At 32.3% G+C, this 16,722-nt stretch overlaps 2 protein-coding genes across 2 annotated transcripts in view; one reads left to right on the forward strand and one right to left on the reverse strand.

Annotated features, from left to right (window-relative positions):
- The first annotated feature begins 1,700 nt into the window (after positions 1 to 1,700).
- LOC114328348 (arginase, hepatic) lies at positions 1,701 to 8,743 on the forward strand. Its single transcript, XM_028277181.2, has 4 exons — positions 1,701 to 2,067; positions 4,787 to 4,972; positions 5,996 to 6,427; positions 8,385 to 8,743. Exons 1-4 carry the CDS (start codon positions 1,893 to 1,895, stop codon positions 8,741 to 8,743), a joined length of 1,152 nt encoding a protein of 383 aa, XP_028132982.2. The 5' UTR covers positions 1,701 to 1,892.
- A 3,150-nt stretch (positions 8,744 to 11,893) lies between these two features.
- Positions 11,894 to 16,722, reverse strand: part of LOC114327963 (fumarate hydratase, mitochondrial) — a 42,610-nt gene continuing 37,781 nt past the window's right edge. The window contains exons 6-7 of the mRNA XM_050656363.1: positions 16,298 to 16,522; positions 11,894 to 12,496 (exon numbers count right to left, since the gene is read on the reverse strand). Of these exons, the coding sequence (XP_050512320.1) occupies positions 11,992 to 12,496; positions 16,298 to 16,522 (730 nt within the window). The 3' untranslated portion in view covers positions 11,894 to 11,991. The remainder of the gene's footprint in view (positions 12,497 to 16,297; positions 16,523 to 16,722) is intronic.

Here is a 16,722-nt window from a genome sequence, read left to right on the forward strand (position 1 = left end):
TTGTTGTTAATTGTTATATTATTAAAAGTGTTTATAAAAGCTTTATTTTAATTGGCTATAAAATTTAGCATTAAAAATAAGCGAGTTACGCTCAAAATAAAGTTGGCCCTCTTTTTTTTGGTAAAAAAATCATGAAAATCTCCCCGTGTTTAGCTCCCCAAATGAAATTAATCGCTACTGCTTTACAAACAATTTACTTACTTATCTATTTTGTATATGATCTGTCAGTCTCACCGGTTGAAAGTGCTTATTTTTGAAAGGTATATAGTTGAAAAAGCTTGAACGGGTCACTAGTCACGTGTATGCAAATTTTGAACAGCTATATCTTAACCAATTTTTGTCTTACGGAAAACAAAATGGTACTAGCATATTTATAATAACAAAACCTACAGTAGGAAAAATGAAAGAATACCCATGAACGAATATATTAAACACGCTGTATTTTCTTGTCACCGTGTCACACAAAAAATTGGCCAGCGCAAGTACATGTAATCATTATTATTAGATGTACTTGCGCTGGGCAATTTTCTTTGTGACACGGCAGGAAAATACAGCGTGTTTTATATGTTCGTTCATGGGTATTCTTTCATTTTTCCGACTGTATATTTTTTTACTCTTTAAGATTTTTCTTATCACTAATACTTTTTTAAGTTATTTTGAAAAAAGGAAATTTTTCAAAAAATTGTAGAAATTTTTTTTTACTATGAAACCAATTTTTTTCAAAAATAAGCACTTCAAACCAATCAAACTTACAGATCATATAAACAATACACACAAAGTTACAATAAATGGTAAAGCGGTAACGATTAATTTTATTTAGGGTGCTAAATAGAGGGAGGTTTTCACGATTTATTTTACCAAAAAAAAGGGGCGAACTTTTTTTTCAGTGTAACTCGTTTATTTTTGATGCTAGAAACTTTTGTAAAAAAAACAAATATAAAGCTTTTTTTTAAATTATTTAAAAATATTAAAAAGCTTTTCCCGAAAAGCGCTTAATTTTTCGGTGATTTCGCGTTGAATTATTCGATTTGGAATTAGACGAATAAGAACGTATTTTTCATGAGCTACAACTTTGCTTTTTCTCAATTTATAGACTTTACTGATACACCATTTTTTTCGTTTATTTATAAGCTACACTTTTACTAAGAATATTTTTTTTATAAAATATTTATTTTTGGAGTTATTTGCGAAAAGCTGTCTGAAAACGTAGTTTTTTTGTCGAAAAATCAACATTTTCAATCTCGAATAACTCGAAAAGTATTGACTTTATAGAAAGTAAAAAACTGTATAGAACGAAAGTTGCTTATAATCTGTCAATTTACCCATTTCCGGGCTTATTTTAAACACGCGTTTTTCACCCCCCCCCCGAGAAGGGGTTACTGCCAACCCCCAAGTAAAAGCAACCAACGGCACAAATTCAACTATGAAGTGAAGGGTAAGTAGAATCTAAATCCAAATTTTCATGCAATTCGGAGTTGCCCCTGAAAATTACACTCCAAAACGGTCATTTATTGGGCTAAAGGTTAAAATTCAATTAAAAAAAAGAAACAGTAAAAAATTTTAAAAAATGGCTAGATCACAACGATTTTACTGTTTTTTGTATTACATGGTATACAGCCAACTACAGGAAACCTTTTTCGTTGTGGAAAATTAAATTAGTTAAACGACGGGAATAATGATATTTTTTTACAACTTCTTAATATCCGTCAATTGAATATTTAATAGTAATATAAGTAATACATCGATAAGATAACGAATAATTTGCGAAATTTATTTTAAATCTAAAATCTTGTTTTTAAACAAAGTGGTATTGCATTGTTCCAAAGATAACCTTTTGAACTACTGTCGGTTAATAGTGAATCTTCTTTAACGATAACATAGTTGAGTTAGACATGTTGAAGAAACTTATCACGGAATGTGTTTTCGCAAAACGCCAATATTCTGCGGAAGCGAAAAAAATTGGTATTTTGGGTATCCCTTTCAGTAAAGGGCAGCCTAAAAAAGGAGTTACAAATGGACCGGATGCGATAAGAAAAGGAGGGCTAGTTGAACAATTATCCCAATTTTGTAAGTTTTATTATTTTTATTTGTAAACAAATCAGTTTTTTTATTTTAAACTGTCATTTATATCTTCAACTGTCTAATTTTAATTTATTACCGTTTTGTAAAGCATGATTAGATGAACTGTCCGTAACCATAGACCGTTTATAACACATTGCGGTAGATACTATGGCGGTATTTACATAGTTGTCAGATCTTGCAGTTTTCTGGAAATCTAATGAACTTCCTTATTTCAAATGGAACACCCTATATATTCCTTGCGTTTTGAAGTCCTTAAGAAATGCTGATTAGTTTTCATGTAATGTTCCCTATACCTGAATGACATAATTTTTGGGTTATTGCTACGTAGGTATATTTAAACATATATGATAAAAATCAATTTTTTCAACCAGGGCAGATATATTATTTTAGGTTTTTTGAATTATTCGGTACAAAAATGGTCTTTCGAAAAAGGTTTTCGAGTTATAAACAATTTAAAACTGCAAAAAAATGAAAAATGATGATTTTTAAGGTTTAAACACAAGAAAAATATTTTTTAAAATTTCGAAATGCCTCAATTTAAGTTCAAACCTTGTTCTATCAGTTTTCGATAAGTATTTTGGGCTTGTTTCATTTTAAATACTGTTTTTTAGTTATTAATGCAGGTCAATCGCCCGCCCTCTCATAAGATCTTCTTCTTAACGTGCGTTATCAAGTCTCCTTGACGTTGGCGATTAACATGGCGAAACTGTCTCTCTCTCTCTCTCTCTCTCTCTCTCTCTCTCTCTCTCTCTCTCTCTCTCTCTCTCTCTCGAGCTATTCTAAATAGTTGTTCTGCTTTCTTTATTCCTGTCCACTCCCTGATATTCTTCAACCAAGGGTCCTGCTTTCTACCAATTCTTCTGCGTCCTTCGATTTTACCCATCATAATAAGTTGAAGAATATTATACCGGTCTCCCCTTAGTACGTTTCAAAATAGGCCATCTTTCTATATTTGATGTTATCAACAGCTGGCGGGCAGCATTTGCTCTCTTAAGGACTGCCACATTTGTCAGCATAGCCGTACATGGTATTTTCAGTATACGTCTGTGCAGCCACATTTCAAAGGCCTCCAAACGATTAATGGTGGATTTTTTTAATGTCCATGCTTCGACACCATACAAGAGGACTGGCCAAATGTAACATTTAATCATGCGCTTTCGAAGTTGAAGTTGCAAGTTATCATTACAGAAGAATGACCTCATTTTTAAAAATGTCTATTATTTATTCTATATTTTATCTCTTCATCTGGATCTAGTTGTTCAGTAATATGGCAACCAAGATATTTAAAACTGGGTTCATCTGGATCTAGTTGTTCAGTAATATGGCAACCAAGATATTTAAAACTGGGTACTCTTTGAATTATATGACCATCAACATAGAACCGTGAATCTTGATGGGTCAAACGGCTAAATACCATGTATTTGGTTTTTGAACAGTTTATGTTTAGGCCAAAGTCTATTCCCACTGTATCAATGGCATTTAAAAGGTGTTGTAATCTATTCATATCATCACTTAAAATAACTGTATCGTCTGCATATCTGATCGTATTTATCAGAATTCCATTAACTTCCACACCCCATTCCAAATTATGCAGCGCTTCCAGCGCTTATGCAGGTCTTCATTAACAATTAACAAAGAATATTTTAGAATAAAACATGCCAAAAAATCTTATCGGGAGCTAATAGAAGAAGATTTGAACTTAGGCACCTCATAATTTTAAAAATAATATGTGTTTCTTTGTGTTTTTAAGTCTTGGAATTAGTCATTTTTCGTTGTTTTTTTTTTCAGTTTTAATTTGTTTATAATTCAACAACGATCAAATTTAGAGAAAAATTACGAGAACCATGTTTTGTTCCGAATGATCCAAAAATAATAAATTAATAGATATCTGCCCCAGCTGAAAAAATTTATTTTTATAATTTATTTTAAAAAATGTTAAAATAAATGTAGCCATAACTCCGAAATTATGGCATTTAGTTATAGGGAACATTACATGAAAAATATTTTTCCACCTACCTCTACCGAAAGTATACTTTTCTGGACCTGATTGTAGGGAGGAAAAGTAAAAGTGACGTCATGCTATTTCATTCATGACTTAATTGACGCCCTGTACAATATCTATTTTCTATTACGTAAGTATCTATACATTTTAACGTTTATTTAAAAACATACTGTATTTTGCAGAATGGTTTTGACAGTTATATTGTACCTACTTGTTTTAGTTCTAATAAATTTTGTTGGTTAGTAACATAAATAAAGTAAAAATGAAAAAATTACTTGTTATTTGAGGAAGGTGAAAAAACCATATGTATAACATGGGAGTAAAGTGCCTTTTCCTCCCTTGAATGATTACTGCCCTCCGCTACGCGTCGGGCAGTAAACTTCATTCTCCGGAGGAAAAATAGCACTTTCCTCCCTTGTTGTACAAATAGCTATTCTTAAGGACTTCAAAATGCAAAAAATATACAGTGTATTCCACTTGAAATAAGACAGTTCATTATATTAGATTTACAGAAAAACGCAAGATCTGACAACAATGTAAATACCATCATAATATCTGCCGAATCACATGACCCTTCGTCTCAATTATCTCAGAAATCGTACATTTCTGAGATAATTGAGGCGTTCCATATATGATGTCCTCCCTAAAAGTAGTAACAGTAAGAGTAAAGGCTTATTTCAATAAGGTTTTTCTTTGTTTTAGATAACAAATCATTAATTAAAGACTATGGAGATCTTGACTACCCCCTTCTCAAAGAAATTGGTACAGTAGAAAACATGAAGTCCTATGAAGAAGTGATGTCGTGCAATAAAGAATTATCAAAGAAAGTACAAGAGATTGTAGCTGACAATCGTGTGTGTTTGAATCTAGGGGGAGACCATGCAATAGGTAAGAAATTATAAGCAATATAAATGTTTAGATTTTTCTTAAACATGTATTTACTTCTCCATTTAATCCCTGTTCACTTAGTTTTCTTTTCTTTTTTTTTCTTCTTCTTGTAACCTATCCGTTTCGAATGTTGGCGACCAGCATGGCAATCTGTACTTTGCACACTGCTGCTCTGAAAAGCTTTGTGGTTGTTGTGTTGAATCATGTACGTAGATTTTTCAGCCAGGAAATCCTTCGCCTTCCTGGTTTACGTTTCCTTCTACTTTTCTCTGTAAGATTAGTTGCAGCCGTCCATATCGTTCACTATTACTCATGATGTAACCAAGGTATTCGAGGTTGGCTGTTTTTACTGTTAGCAACGCTTTTTATTTTTGAAATCTCAATAAAACATTCTGATTCGTAACGTCATCGGTATAGATATCTTTAAGATTCGACGACATTTCGAAAGCCTCAATTTTCTTGCAGGTGGCGTCTGTGAGAGTCCACGACTCAACTCCGTACAACAGTACCTATAGGAAAGATACAACATCGTGGTAACCTGATTTTTATAGCTATTGATAAATCGTGATATTTGAATAGCTTAGCCATTTTTTTAAAATGCATATCTCGCTTTCTATTTGTTTGGCTGTTCACTCTGATTCGTACAAATTGCTGTTCCTTCTTAGAGATCATCATACATTTTGTTTTCTTAGTGTTTAGTGAAAGTCCATATCTCTTATACTCACTTCTATCATTCTATTTATTAACTCTTGGAAGGCTTCAGAACTGTCAGTGAATAACACCGTATCGTCTCTGCATCTTATTTTATTGATACATTATCCGTTAATTCGAATTCCGGCTTCAATATCATCCACTGCTTCTTGAAAGATTTCCTGAAAATATAGGTATGTTGAGCAGCAGCGGTGATAGTATACATCCCTGACGGACCCCACGTTGGATTTTGATATCGTTGGATTCTCATGCCTCTTTTTTTTTTCTACATTTCTGTATTTTCCTTCACCAGACTTTTATTTTATTTTTTAGCTATCGGATCTATCGATGGACATCTGAAAGCAAAAAAAGATATCTGTGTTATATACGTCGACGCACATTGTGACATCAACACAAACAAAACATCGGGAAGCGGTAATATCCATGGTATGCCAGTTTCTATTGTAACAAAAGAAATGTGCGAATATTGGCAGGATTTACCAGGCATGGAATGGCAGGAACCAACATTATCTGTAAGAAATATAGCATATATCGGGCTACGATCGGTAGACCCGTACGAAAGAGTGTTCGTCGATAAATTTGGCATCGCTGCTTTTAGTATGGCTGAGATTGAAGAATGTGGTATACATACTGTCATAAATATGGCCTTGAAAGCTATAGATCCTGAACAGAACAGATCCATACATGTTAGTTTTGATATTGATGCTCTCGATCCAAATGATGCTCCTTGCACATCTATAACAAGTAAGATTTTTTTCTATAATAGTTAAATTAGGGAACGTGGTAATCTTTTTATAAATTCTGTTATGAAACTACTTAAAAATTGAAAATTCGTTTTGTAGTGTTTGTTGTAAAAATAACAATTTTAAAATTTTTTATTTTATTTCCGTTTTCATATTGCATTTTGAATCTTTTGGAACAGACTGTACCTTTTTACGATAAAGATTTTCGATTTCAAGTGTGAACGCGTTGTGTTATATAAAAAAACATGTGTCCCATTAAGATAAGTGCCGTACAAATCCATCTAGCCAAAATTAAGGGCAGTACGCATCAAGTTAACCAACAACTGTGTTTCTTTCTCGCGAAAAGAAGAATGCGGTGGTAAGACTCTCTCGCTATTCTAACCCTGAAAAATTCACGATCTTATTACTGACTCCTTTCACTTCGTCCTAGTAAATTGTTTTTAAATTATTCTGTTATTAAATGTTCTCTCTCAACCGATTATTTTTTATTCCCATCTGAAGTGCAACATTACAACACCAAGCACGTCTTTTGAAGTTTGCTAATAATATCGAAGGAAAATATCCTCTCTCTTTTTCACAATACCATGGCCCTTAAATATTTAGTATTGTACCCTTACAGGAAAAGCATTGAAATAACCTTTTTGTCAACAATTATGGAAATTAAAGTAAAAAAGGAGTTAGATAGGGAGACACTATGTCTCCAAAATTATTTACTCTTGCTTTAGAAGATATGTTCAAGAAGTTAAATTGGAAACAAACAGCAATTGATGGCACATTTTTAAATCATCTAAGATTTGCCGATGACATAGTCATAAGCAACAATACAGAAGAACTAATCTCCATGCTAAAGGAGCTTAAGAGGAAACAGTAGCGATCAACAGGTAGCAAAAACGCGTTCCAAGATTGCGGCTGTAATTTTGAATATTTTTTCGAGATATTTGGCACACATATTCGTAATATTATAAAGAATGGCGGTACAGAGCCCAATTTGAAAAATATATTAATATGTGGAAATTACTCTGTAATTAAATACAATATTAAAAAAACGAGCCTATACCGCCATTAAGAAGAACAAAAAAATACACTTTCTTCAAATAAACTTTTTTATCCGATGCCTAGATTTTGTCATTTTGGAAGTACTAAAACTTTTTATTTCATTAGTAGTTCCAGAATGACACAAAATCTAGGCATCGGATAAAAAAGTTTATTTGAAGAAAGTGTATTTTTTTGCTCGTCTTAATGGCGGTACAGACTCGTTTTTTTAATTTTGTATTTAATTACAGAGTAATTTCCACATATCAATATATTTTTCAAATTGGGCTCTGTACCGCTATTCTTTATTATATTACGAATACGTGTGCCAAATATCTCGAAAAAATATTCAAAATTACAGCCGCAATCTTGGAACGCGTTTTCGCTACCTGTTGATCGCTACTGTTTCCTCTTAAACAAAAATCTGAAAAAGGCGGTTAAAAAATGAATTTAAATAAAACAAAAGTGATGACATATCAAGATATCACAATCGACTTAGATGGAAGTCAGATCGAAAGTGTCGAGAAGAGTATATATACCTAGGTCACACACTCAAACTAGGCAAACAGAATCAAACGTCAGAAATAACTAGAAGAATTCGAATGACTTGGACAGCAGTAGGAAGATTCAGTATGTGTTAAATAACAAAAAGATACCAATAAATCTAAAGAAAAGGGTATTCAACAGTTGTATCATCAAAGCAAAAATGGGGAGAAACTGGCACCAAATATCACAAAACAGAGAAGAATGGAGAACTCATGAGGAGGCCTTTGTCCAGGAGTGGATGCAAACAGGCTGAAGAAGAAAAAGAAAGTAAAAATTACACTAGTGTTGGAATTTCAATAACACCTCTTAACTTTTTTCTTAACTTTAAAATAACTTCTTGGGCTGAGTGACATTTTATTAAATATCTAATTATTTTTTAGTTCCTGGAGGGTTGACAGTAAGAGAAGGAATACACATATTAGAAAGAATTCATGATACAGGCCGATTGAATGTTATGGATATTGTAGAACTCAACCCAGATATAGGAACTGAACGAGACGCTCAAAAAACGGTTGGAGTCGCTATTCAACTTCTTGCGGCAGCCTGTGGTTTCAAGAGGGGAGGAATCAGGCCCAAAGATGCTACTTTACCTTTGCAAAACAATCAAAATAAAAATACTAATAGTTATATATTTTTTTATTTTATGCGTATCGCAACTTTCCTTTTTTACGAGAGATATATCGCTTATGATGCCATTTCGACCTCTCCTCGTCTCCTGAATGTTTCTCACCTCTGGTAAGCCATCAAAGGAGCCATATACTTTGAAGGCCATGAACGAAAACAATTTATTAATATTGTTTTGTCATTTGAACACAAAATATGCAAAAGTTTATATCTAAATCTAGCAAAGCTTGTAGGATTTTGACACCAGAGGGCTATCCATTTGGTGGATTAATGTAATTGTCCATTGGGCTAAGTCACAGGATTGATGGATTTATTAATGCCACTTTTGAAAGAAGTTAAACGCCATTTCAGGGGATCTTTATAGCAATTTTAACAGGAAAATTATTGAACAATTTATTGTTTGTCTTATGTATCTGTTTGTTTGAATTTATCTATGGAGCAGTGATATGTATAATGCCAGTTAGTTTATAGATGAATTGATCCTAATGATGCTCCATAAAAGAACTAGAAACTCAACGTAGCCAAGTTGGACGCGGCCTAATCCAGAAACTGAGTGTGTTTAATATTCATTTTATGCATGAAGAACTACTAAACATCATGAACCAAGCTAAGAAAGAAAAGAAAGTTCTACTAGGTTGGCAGATAGGCATTATAACACCGTTGTATAAAAAAAGGAGATAGCAAAGAATGCTCAATCTACAGAGGAATAACACTTGGCCACAGTAGGAAAACTTTATGATAGTATTATACTGGAAAACAGGCTAAGAGAAAAACTAGAAAACACCTTTGAGGAGAGCCAGAGTGGTTTCAGAAAAGAAAGAGGGACGAACTCCCTCGAAGAAGAGAATTAAAAGAGAAGATATTTGGAAAATACTAGAGAAGAGAAAAATTGAACAAGATCTAATAGAGAATCCAGAGTTTATACGAAAAACCGAAAAGCTATGTAAGGACAAGAAATGAAAAATCAAAAATATTCGACAACATTGGATTAAAACAGGGTTGTGTCCTGAGCCCACTACTCTTTAACCTAGATGACGTAATAAAAAATGCAAACACAAATGAAATAAATATAACGTAGTATATTGGAAGTTGAGAAAGTATACAAATAACAGAACTATGCTACGCAGACGACCTAGTGATCATTGGATAGCCAGAAAAACAAGTACGATAAAATATAAACCTACTGTATGAAGAGCTAAAAATCAGAAACATGAAACGGTACAAAGAAAAATCAAAAACAATTATAATTGGAAGATAAAAAGAAAATAGAAGTAGATGGCAAGCAACTTAAACAGGTAGACAGAGGTAATCTTTGGGGGTAATCATAAGCCGGGATGCAAAATTAGAAGATGAGATAAATGAAAGAATTGCAAAGACTGGCAAGTTGTACAATAATATCAAGTGTCACTTTTTAAATAAGAAAGAAATACCTAACGATATAAAACGGAAACAGTAAAAAATATTGTGAACCCCACTCTAACCTATGCCTGTGAATCTTAGAAAGACAAAAGAATAAACTAATAAGCACAGAAATGAGATTTTTGAAAATAATGCAGAGAAAAACAAGGAAAGATAACATTAGAAATCAAACCTTTGGAGAAAATCTAAAAATACATCCAGTTACAACAATCGAACAAGGACAACTTATATGACACGAACATGTACTGAGAAGAGAAGAAAAAATAGTAAGACAGATATATGAAGCGAAAGATATGGGAAGAAAGAAGAGGGCAAGACCAAGAAAGACGTGGACAGAAGAAGTGAGGGAAACGGCCGACAAAAGAGGAATAAAATGGGTGGAAACAAAAGCATTGGCCATGGATAGAAGGAAATGTGGAAGAAAAAGACGGAGAACCAACTCCACAATGACTCACACTGAAAGGTACTAGAGTTCTGGATTAACTAAGTAAGTTATACATGAGCTTGATTAGTTGGCCTAATCCTGGCACACACTAGTATAATAGGATTATTAAAAAACGCAAATTTTGAAGTATTACTTTTTTTAATATAGCCTTATACTGTACGATCCTGCATGTCACATTTTTATTAATAAACTAGCTGATCCGGCTGACTTCGTACTACCTCAATAGATAAAAACAAACTTTTGTAGGTATACAATAAACTTAAAATAAACAAAAGGAATTCGTAATTAATAAACCAAAAATGCTCGATGTGGATGAGGTTTTATTATTATTTTTAATTAATTACACATGATTTTTGAAGTAAAGTTTAGTTAGAAGTAACAAAATAAAGTTTGTAGTGGAACTGTTACAATCTTAAATTTGTTTATCTTATAATGAATATAACAGCTTTATTTTATCTACATTCAAAACAGAGTATTTATATAATTGGGTTCGGTGGTGTCCAACTAGATAGGTGTTGATTAATCAAAATAAAATTAAATATTAAATAAAATGAAATAAAATTTCATCAAATTGAATAAAAGTAAATAAAATAAATGAAACTGAATAAAATTAAATAAAAATAATAAATAAATTTAAAAAAATAATAAAATTAAATAAAATAAAAAAATAAATGGAATTAAAAAATGAAATAAAATAAACTAAAATAAATAAAATACTTAAATTAAACAAAATTAAATAAAATTTTATAATTTGCTTGTTCTTTTCGTGTGCTCAGAACTTTTCTCCTGCTTGCCGTTCTTCAGAAAAGTTCGGTTTAGAGATATTTTTTCTTCACTATTCTATCACTTTTCTTCGATGAAATTTGTTGCTCGTCCTTCTTCTGTCTTCAGAATATTTCGATGGCTTAAGATATTGTATTTCGGACACCGATTGGGCAGAGAAAAAATTTTAGTACGGTTCTGCTCGGAATTCAGCAAGGAGTCTACCTACTTAATTTCGTATTTTTCACGTCATTATTGTGAGAGTTATGGCGTCACGGGCAATCCCCTTATGACGTACGGGTATGAAATATAGATAACAACCTACTCCCAGTCCGGTCGAATATACCATATACCTGCCAAATTTCATAAAAATCGGTAAAGTCGTTTCGGAGGAGTATGGCAACAAACACTGTAAAAAGAGCATTTTACACATATAGATATAAAAATTTTGGTGGCTACTAAAATGACTATATAAAAGCGTATAAACCTTCCCTGAACTTCTACAAATAATTCAACATCAAAATTAGCCAAATCGGCCCAGCCATTCTCGAGTTTTAGTGAGATACACGAACAGCAATTGATTTTTATATATATAAGATAAGCCTACACTGCCTATACACACGAAATAAAACTACCAAGTCGAAAATAAATATTGTAATGAGAAAACATAAAAATCAAAAGTATATATACAAAAAAATCCTTGTAAATCCGTATTTAAATTACTGAATATATATTTTTTACTTAGGTCCAAGCATATCTTCAGGTTTGACCCACTTCGCGAACTGTTCTTCCGTAAGAAGTCCTAACCTGATAGCAGTTTCCTTCAAAGTGCTATTTTCCTTGTGAGCAGTTTTCGCAATAAGAGCAGCATTATCATACCCAATATGGGGATTCAAAGCTGTAACTAACATTAAACTCTCGTGCAATAACTTATGGATTCTTTCTTTGTTGGCAACGATACCGTCGACGCAGTTCTTGGTGAAGCACTTGGAGCTGTCGCCCAGCAATCGGATAGATCTAAGTACGTTCGACACGATCATGGGTTTGAATACGTTTAGTTCGAAATGTCCATTGGAGCCACCGATGGTGACTGCTACGTGGTTGCCCATCACTTGAGCTGCTACCATGGTGATGGCTTCGCATTGGGTGGGATTAACTTTGCCAGGCATGATTGAGCTACCGGGTTCGTTTTCTGGAAGGGATAATTCTCCTAGACCGCATCTGGGACCAGAAGCTAAAAATCTAGAAAAAGAAGAATACCGTTAATAAATTAGAAATAATTAAAAATATTTTTGTAAATAATATTACAGAAGAGACAGAAGCGGCTCATAAACATTAGAGATTTAATGCCGGTTAAATTTAAAATTAATTTAATTACTGAAAAGGAGCAGGTTTGCAGGTATAGGGATAGCCAGCTCGGAAAGCTGGACTGAGTAGGTTCATGACAACTGAACACGGAACGCTTGATCTGTATCTGCGAAATCTGAACATACTTGAAATGGTAGGGGAGACCAAGCGGGGATTTTTGCAGTTACTCGAGCGCGTCAGATTATCATATGGGGAGAAACCTTGTACCTTGTAAATGTACCCCTACCATATATTGGCTCTGAACACAGGGAAGTTCGTGAAGGGGGGGCCCGAAAAAAAAATCTATCCTTAAAAATAGTCGAAATTGTCAGATTAAGATAAGGTAAGTTAAGTACATGCAAAAGAGTGTATGTATATTTAAAAAAATCTGACGATTTGAGCGGGGCGTAAGGAAATGGGTGAGGCAAAAAGTTTCACAAAAAAGCGAATATTTCGCGAAATGAACGTCAGATCGAAAAACTAAAAAATACGTCTTCAATATTTTTGAAAATCTATCGAATGGTACCATACACGACCCCCACCGAAATGGAGTGGGGGGTTACTTTAAAATCTTAAATGGGACCCCCAAATTTTTATTGCAGATTTTGATTTTTTACGTAAAAATAAGCAACTTTTATTCGAGACATTTTTTCGAATTATGGATAGATGGAGCTATAATCGGAAAAAACGATTGTTGGAAATGGAAAATTAAATTAAAAAATGGAAAGTTCCCACTAAAATGGAAAATTTTACTAACTTTTTTTTGGTTTTAGGACCTAATAATTATTACAACCCAATAGGTCCCCATAACGCTCGAGTGACTGTAAATTTAGCATACTTTGCTCCCCTACCATAATCAGGGAATATGTCTATAGTCGACAAAGAAGGTTGTGAACTAATTGTGAGTGATATCCAGTAAAATTCCATAAAAGTTTAACTGCGCCAGTGAAACAGGCACAAAAAAGGTGATATTGAAGAGTTATTTCTATTAATATTCAAAAAGAACGAAGTAAAATATGGTAAACAGTGACGATAATAGATCAGATAATGGGGAAAGGAAGAAAAAAGATGGACAAGAAGAAATATTTTGCAGAAGTAAAAAATACACCGAACACCGAATAAGATAAAACCAAATAGAGAAAAAAAATTAACTATAGAAATATGACAGAAAGAAAACCAGAACAATAAATTAATAACGAAAGGTTTGCCAATAGATACATCAGATGAAGAGCCACTAAAAATCGAAATAGAAAACTTTATAAACAAAGAATAAAAAATAAACATATAGCAAAAAAATAATGTGCAAAAAAATAATGTACATAAGCAAAAAAATAATGTGTGTAATTGAATTTAAAACATTCAAAGAGAAATTAAAATGTTGTTCTGAAGCTATTTCCTTGTGGCATTTTTATACGCTCTGAGCTTCGCTGGTGTCGCTCCTAGCGGTTACTAATTCAACTTTCACCGGTAATGTTTAAATTTATTATTTAATTGTTATCGCTTAATATTTACAACGCTAAAAAGTAATTAAATTGTAATAGATTTTTTTAAGATTTTGCTAATCATTTTGACGTTCTATTGATGAAATATTAATTTCTTACTTCGGATACTTTCATAATTATCATGTAGATGGCGCCAAGATTTATTTATAATTACATATTACAGAACATTAAAAAACGCAAATTTAGTATTTAAAACGTAAGTATATTTAAGGTAAAAATATAAACCACAGCTTTGATCAACTAATATTTTTTATAATTAATGTTTTTAATTTTAATTTAAAATTAATCACTTTGACATTTATGTCAAATTTCCGGTAAACGTTTACAGACTTGTCACTACTGGCGCTCACGAATTTATAAATATCCCCTCTACGTACGAGCTCACAGCGTATAATCAACTATTTATAATGGGAAATAAGCCACAATTTTACCAAAAAAAGATTTTATTAACGTTTCGAAGCCCAAATCGGGTTTCGTTGTCAAAATACAAAATACTACTAAAATAAACAAAAATGTTGTTGCTAAGTAAAAAAATTCTTCTAATAATTTATTTAATCTGACTCATTTATATTAGCAATTCAGACGTATATTATACATTTTAAAGTAGAAGACTTTAAAATGATATCGTCAATATTTATGAGTTGCGTTCCTGGGACGACTTTACTAAAAGATAGTTCATTCGATTACATGAAACCAATCCCAACTCAAGAATATCCGTCACAAAAAAATATCATAGCATGTGATCTGTCTTTAAAAAGACAACCAAATGCAACGATGACAGTAAAATTCACGCGTTAGAGATTTTATAGTAAATCACGAGGGAAAACCAGGAAAAAACCTCGTGATACTATCCCGATATCGTAAGTATTTGGTCTTACATTTAATTTACTTTCAAAAAACTAATACCAAATTCTGACTTTAATATGTTTAAATTATAAATAATATTAATAATACATAGATATACAATAAGTAATACTAAAATATAAAATTTTAATACACGATTAGTAAGTCGATAACATATTGAGTTAGTACAAATTTTATATTTTAGTATTAATTATTGTATATCTATGTATTATTAATATTATTTATAATTTAAACATATTAAAGTCAGAATTTGGTATTAGTTTTTTGAAAGTAAATTAAATGTAAGACCAAATACTTACGATGTGGGGATAGTATCACGAGGTTTTTTCCTGGTTTTCCCTCGTGATTTACTATGGAATCTCTAACGCGAGAATTTTACTGTTATCGTTGCATTTGGTTGTCTTTTTAAAGACAGATCACATGCTATTTTTTTGTGACGGATATTCTTGAGTTGGGATTGATTTCATGTAATCGAATGAACCATCTTTTAGTAAAGTCGTCCCAGGAACGCAACTCATAAATATTGACGATATCGTTTTAAAGTCTTCTACTTTAAAATGTATAATATACGTCTGAATTGCCAATATAAATGAGTCAGATTAAATAAATTATTAGAAGAATTTTTTTACTTAGCAACAACATTTTTGTTTATTTTAGTTGTATTTTGTATTTTGACAACGAAACCCGATTTGGGCTTCGAAACGTTAATAAAATCTTTTTTTGGTAAAATTGTGGCTTATTTCCCATTATAAATAGTTGAGAAATTAAAAGTATTGACAACCAAAGATACATTAACAAAACAGAAAATTATTACTTAAATTCTGTTAGACAATAACATGAAGATCACGAATACGCATTTTCAACACAAAAAGATACAAAAGATCACAAGAGAAGTCCTGTAAAAAGACGAACAACCAATTATTGATTATACTATAGTGCCAAACGTGCCACAGAGAAGCTAGAATAAAGACGTAAGAGTGAGAAGAAACTATGAAGTACATACTCAGTGATCACTACCCTAGTAGAAACTACATTTAACAGCAAAGGAATAGAAATCATAAAAAGTACAGAAGACAAGAATAATAAAAACAAGAAAATATTTTTAAAATATATAAACTAAGGAAAGAAACAGCTAGAATCAAATGTAAGGAGAAGTTAGACAAGAAAATGGATAGAGAATCTCTCATAAGCGCTTTAGTAAAAGTTTTTTTTATAAGACAACTGTTCTAATTTTGGGATAGAACAAAACAAAAGTATTTAGAATTAAAAATAATACCTTTATTATTTTTCAAAATATTTACCGTTTTGTTCATTTGAATATTAACATTACCTGATATCATTGGCGATCTTCATTATGGATACTGCTATTACATTCAAGGCTCCAGAAACCTCAACCATAGCATCGTGGGCAGCGAGTGCTTCGAATTTATTTGGTGCTGACGTGAATGGCAATCCAGTTAGTTCTGAGATTTTGGCTGCACATTTTTCGGCGAATCCTTTTCTTGTATTAAGACCGGTACCGACAGCTGTACCACCTAAAGCCAACATCCTCACCCTAAAACACACAAATCAACCATTAGTAAAGTGCCCTAAACAATTTTTATTTGAAAGATTACTTTGAAACGTATTTTAGTCTAGTGTTCAACAGAATTCCGTCGATAGTTAGTAGTTTCTAGGCATTGATTTGTAGAATATTGTTACACCAAGCCCTTGCTACGCCCTACGTAGGAACCATCTATTAAGGAGGGAGCAATG

The sequence above is a fragment of the Diabrotica virgifera genome, chromosome 7, assembly GCF_917563875.1.
Source record: "Diabrotica virgifera virgifera chromosome 7, PGI_DIABVI_V3a".
NCBI classification, from domain to species: Eukaryota; Metazoa; Arthropoda; class Insecta; order Coleoptera; family Chrysomelidae; genus Diabrotica; species Diabrotica virgifera.

Coding starts and splice junctions, on each gene's coding strand:
- LOC114328348 (XM_028277181.2), top strand. CDS start 1,893: ATGTTGAAGAAACTTATCACGGAATGTGTTTTCGCAAAACGCCAATAT. Junction 4,973..5,995: donor AGGGGGAGACCATGCAATAG/GTAAGAAATTAT, acceptor TTTATTTTTTAG/CTATCGGATCTATCGATGGA. Junction 6,428..8,384: donor TCCTTGCACATCTATAACAA/GTAAGATTTTTT, acceptor ATTATTTTTTAG/TTCCTGGAGGGTTGACAGTA.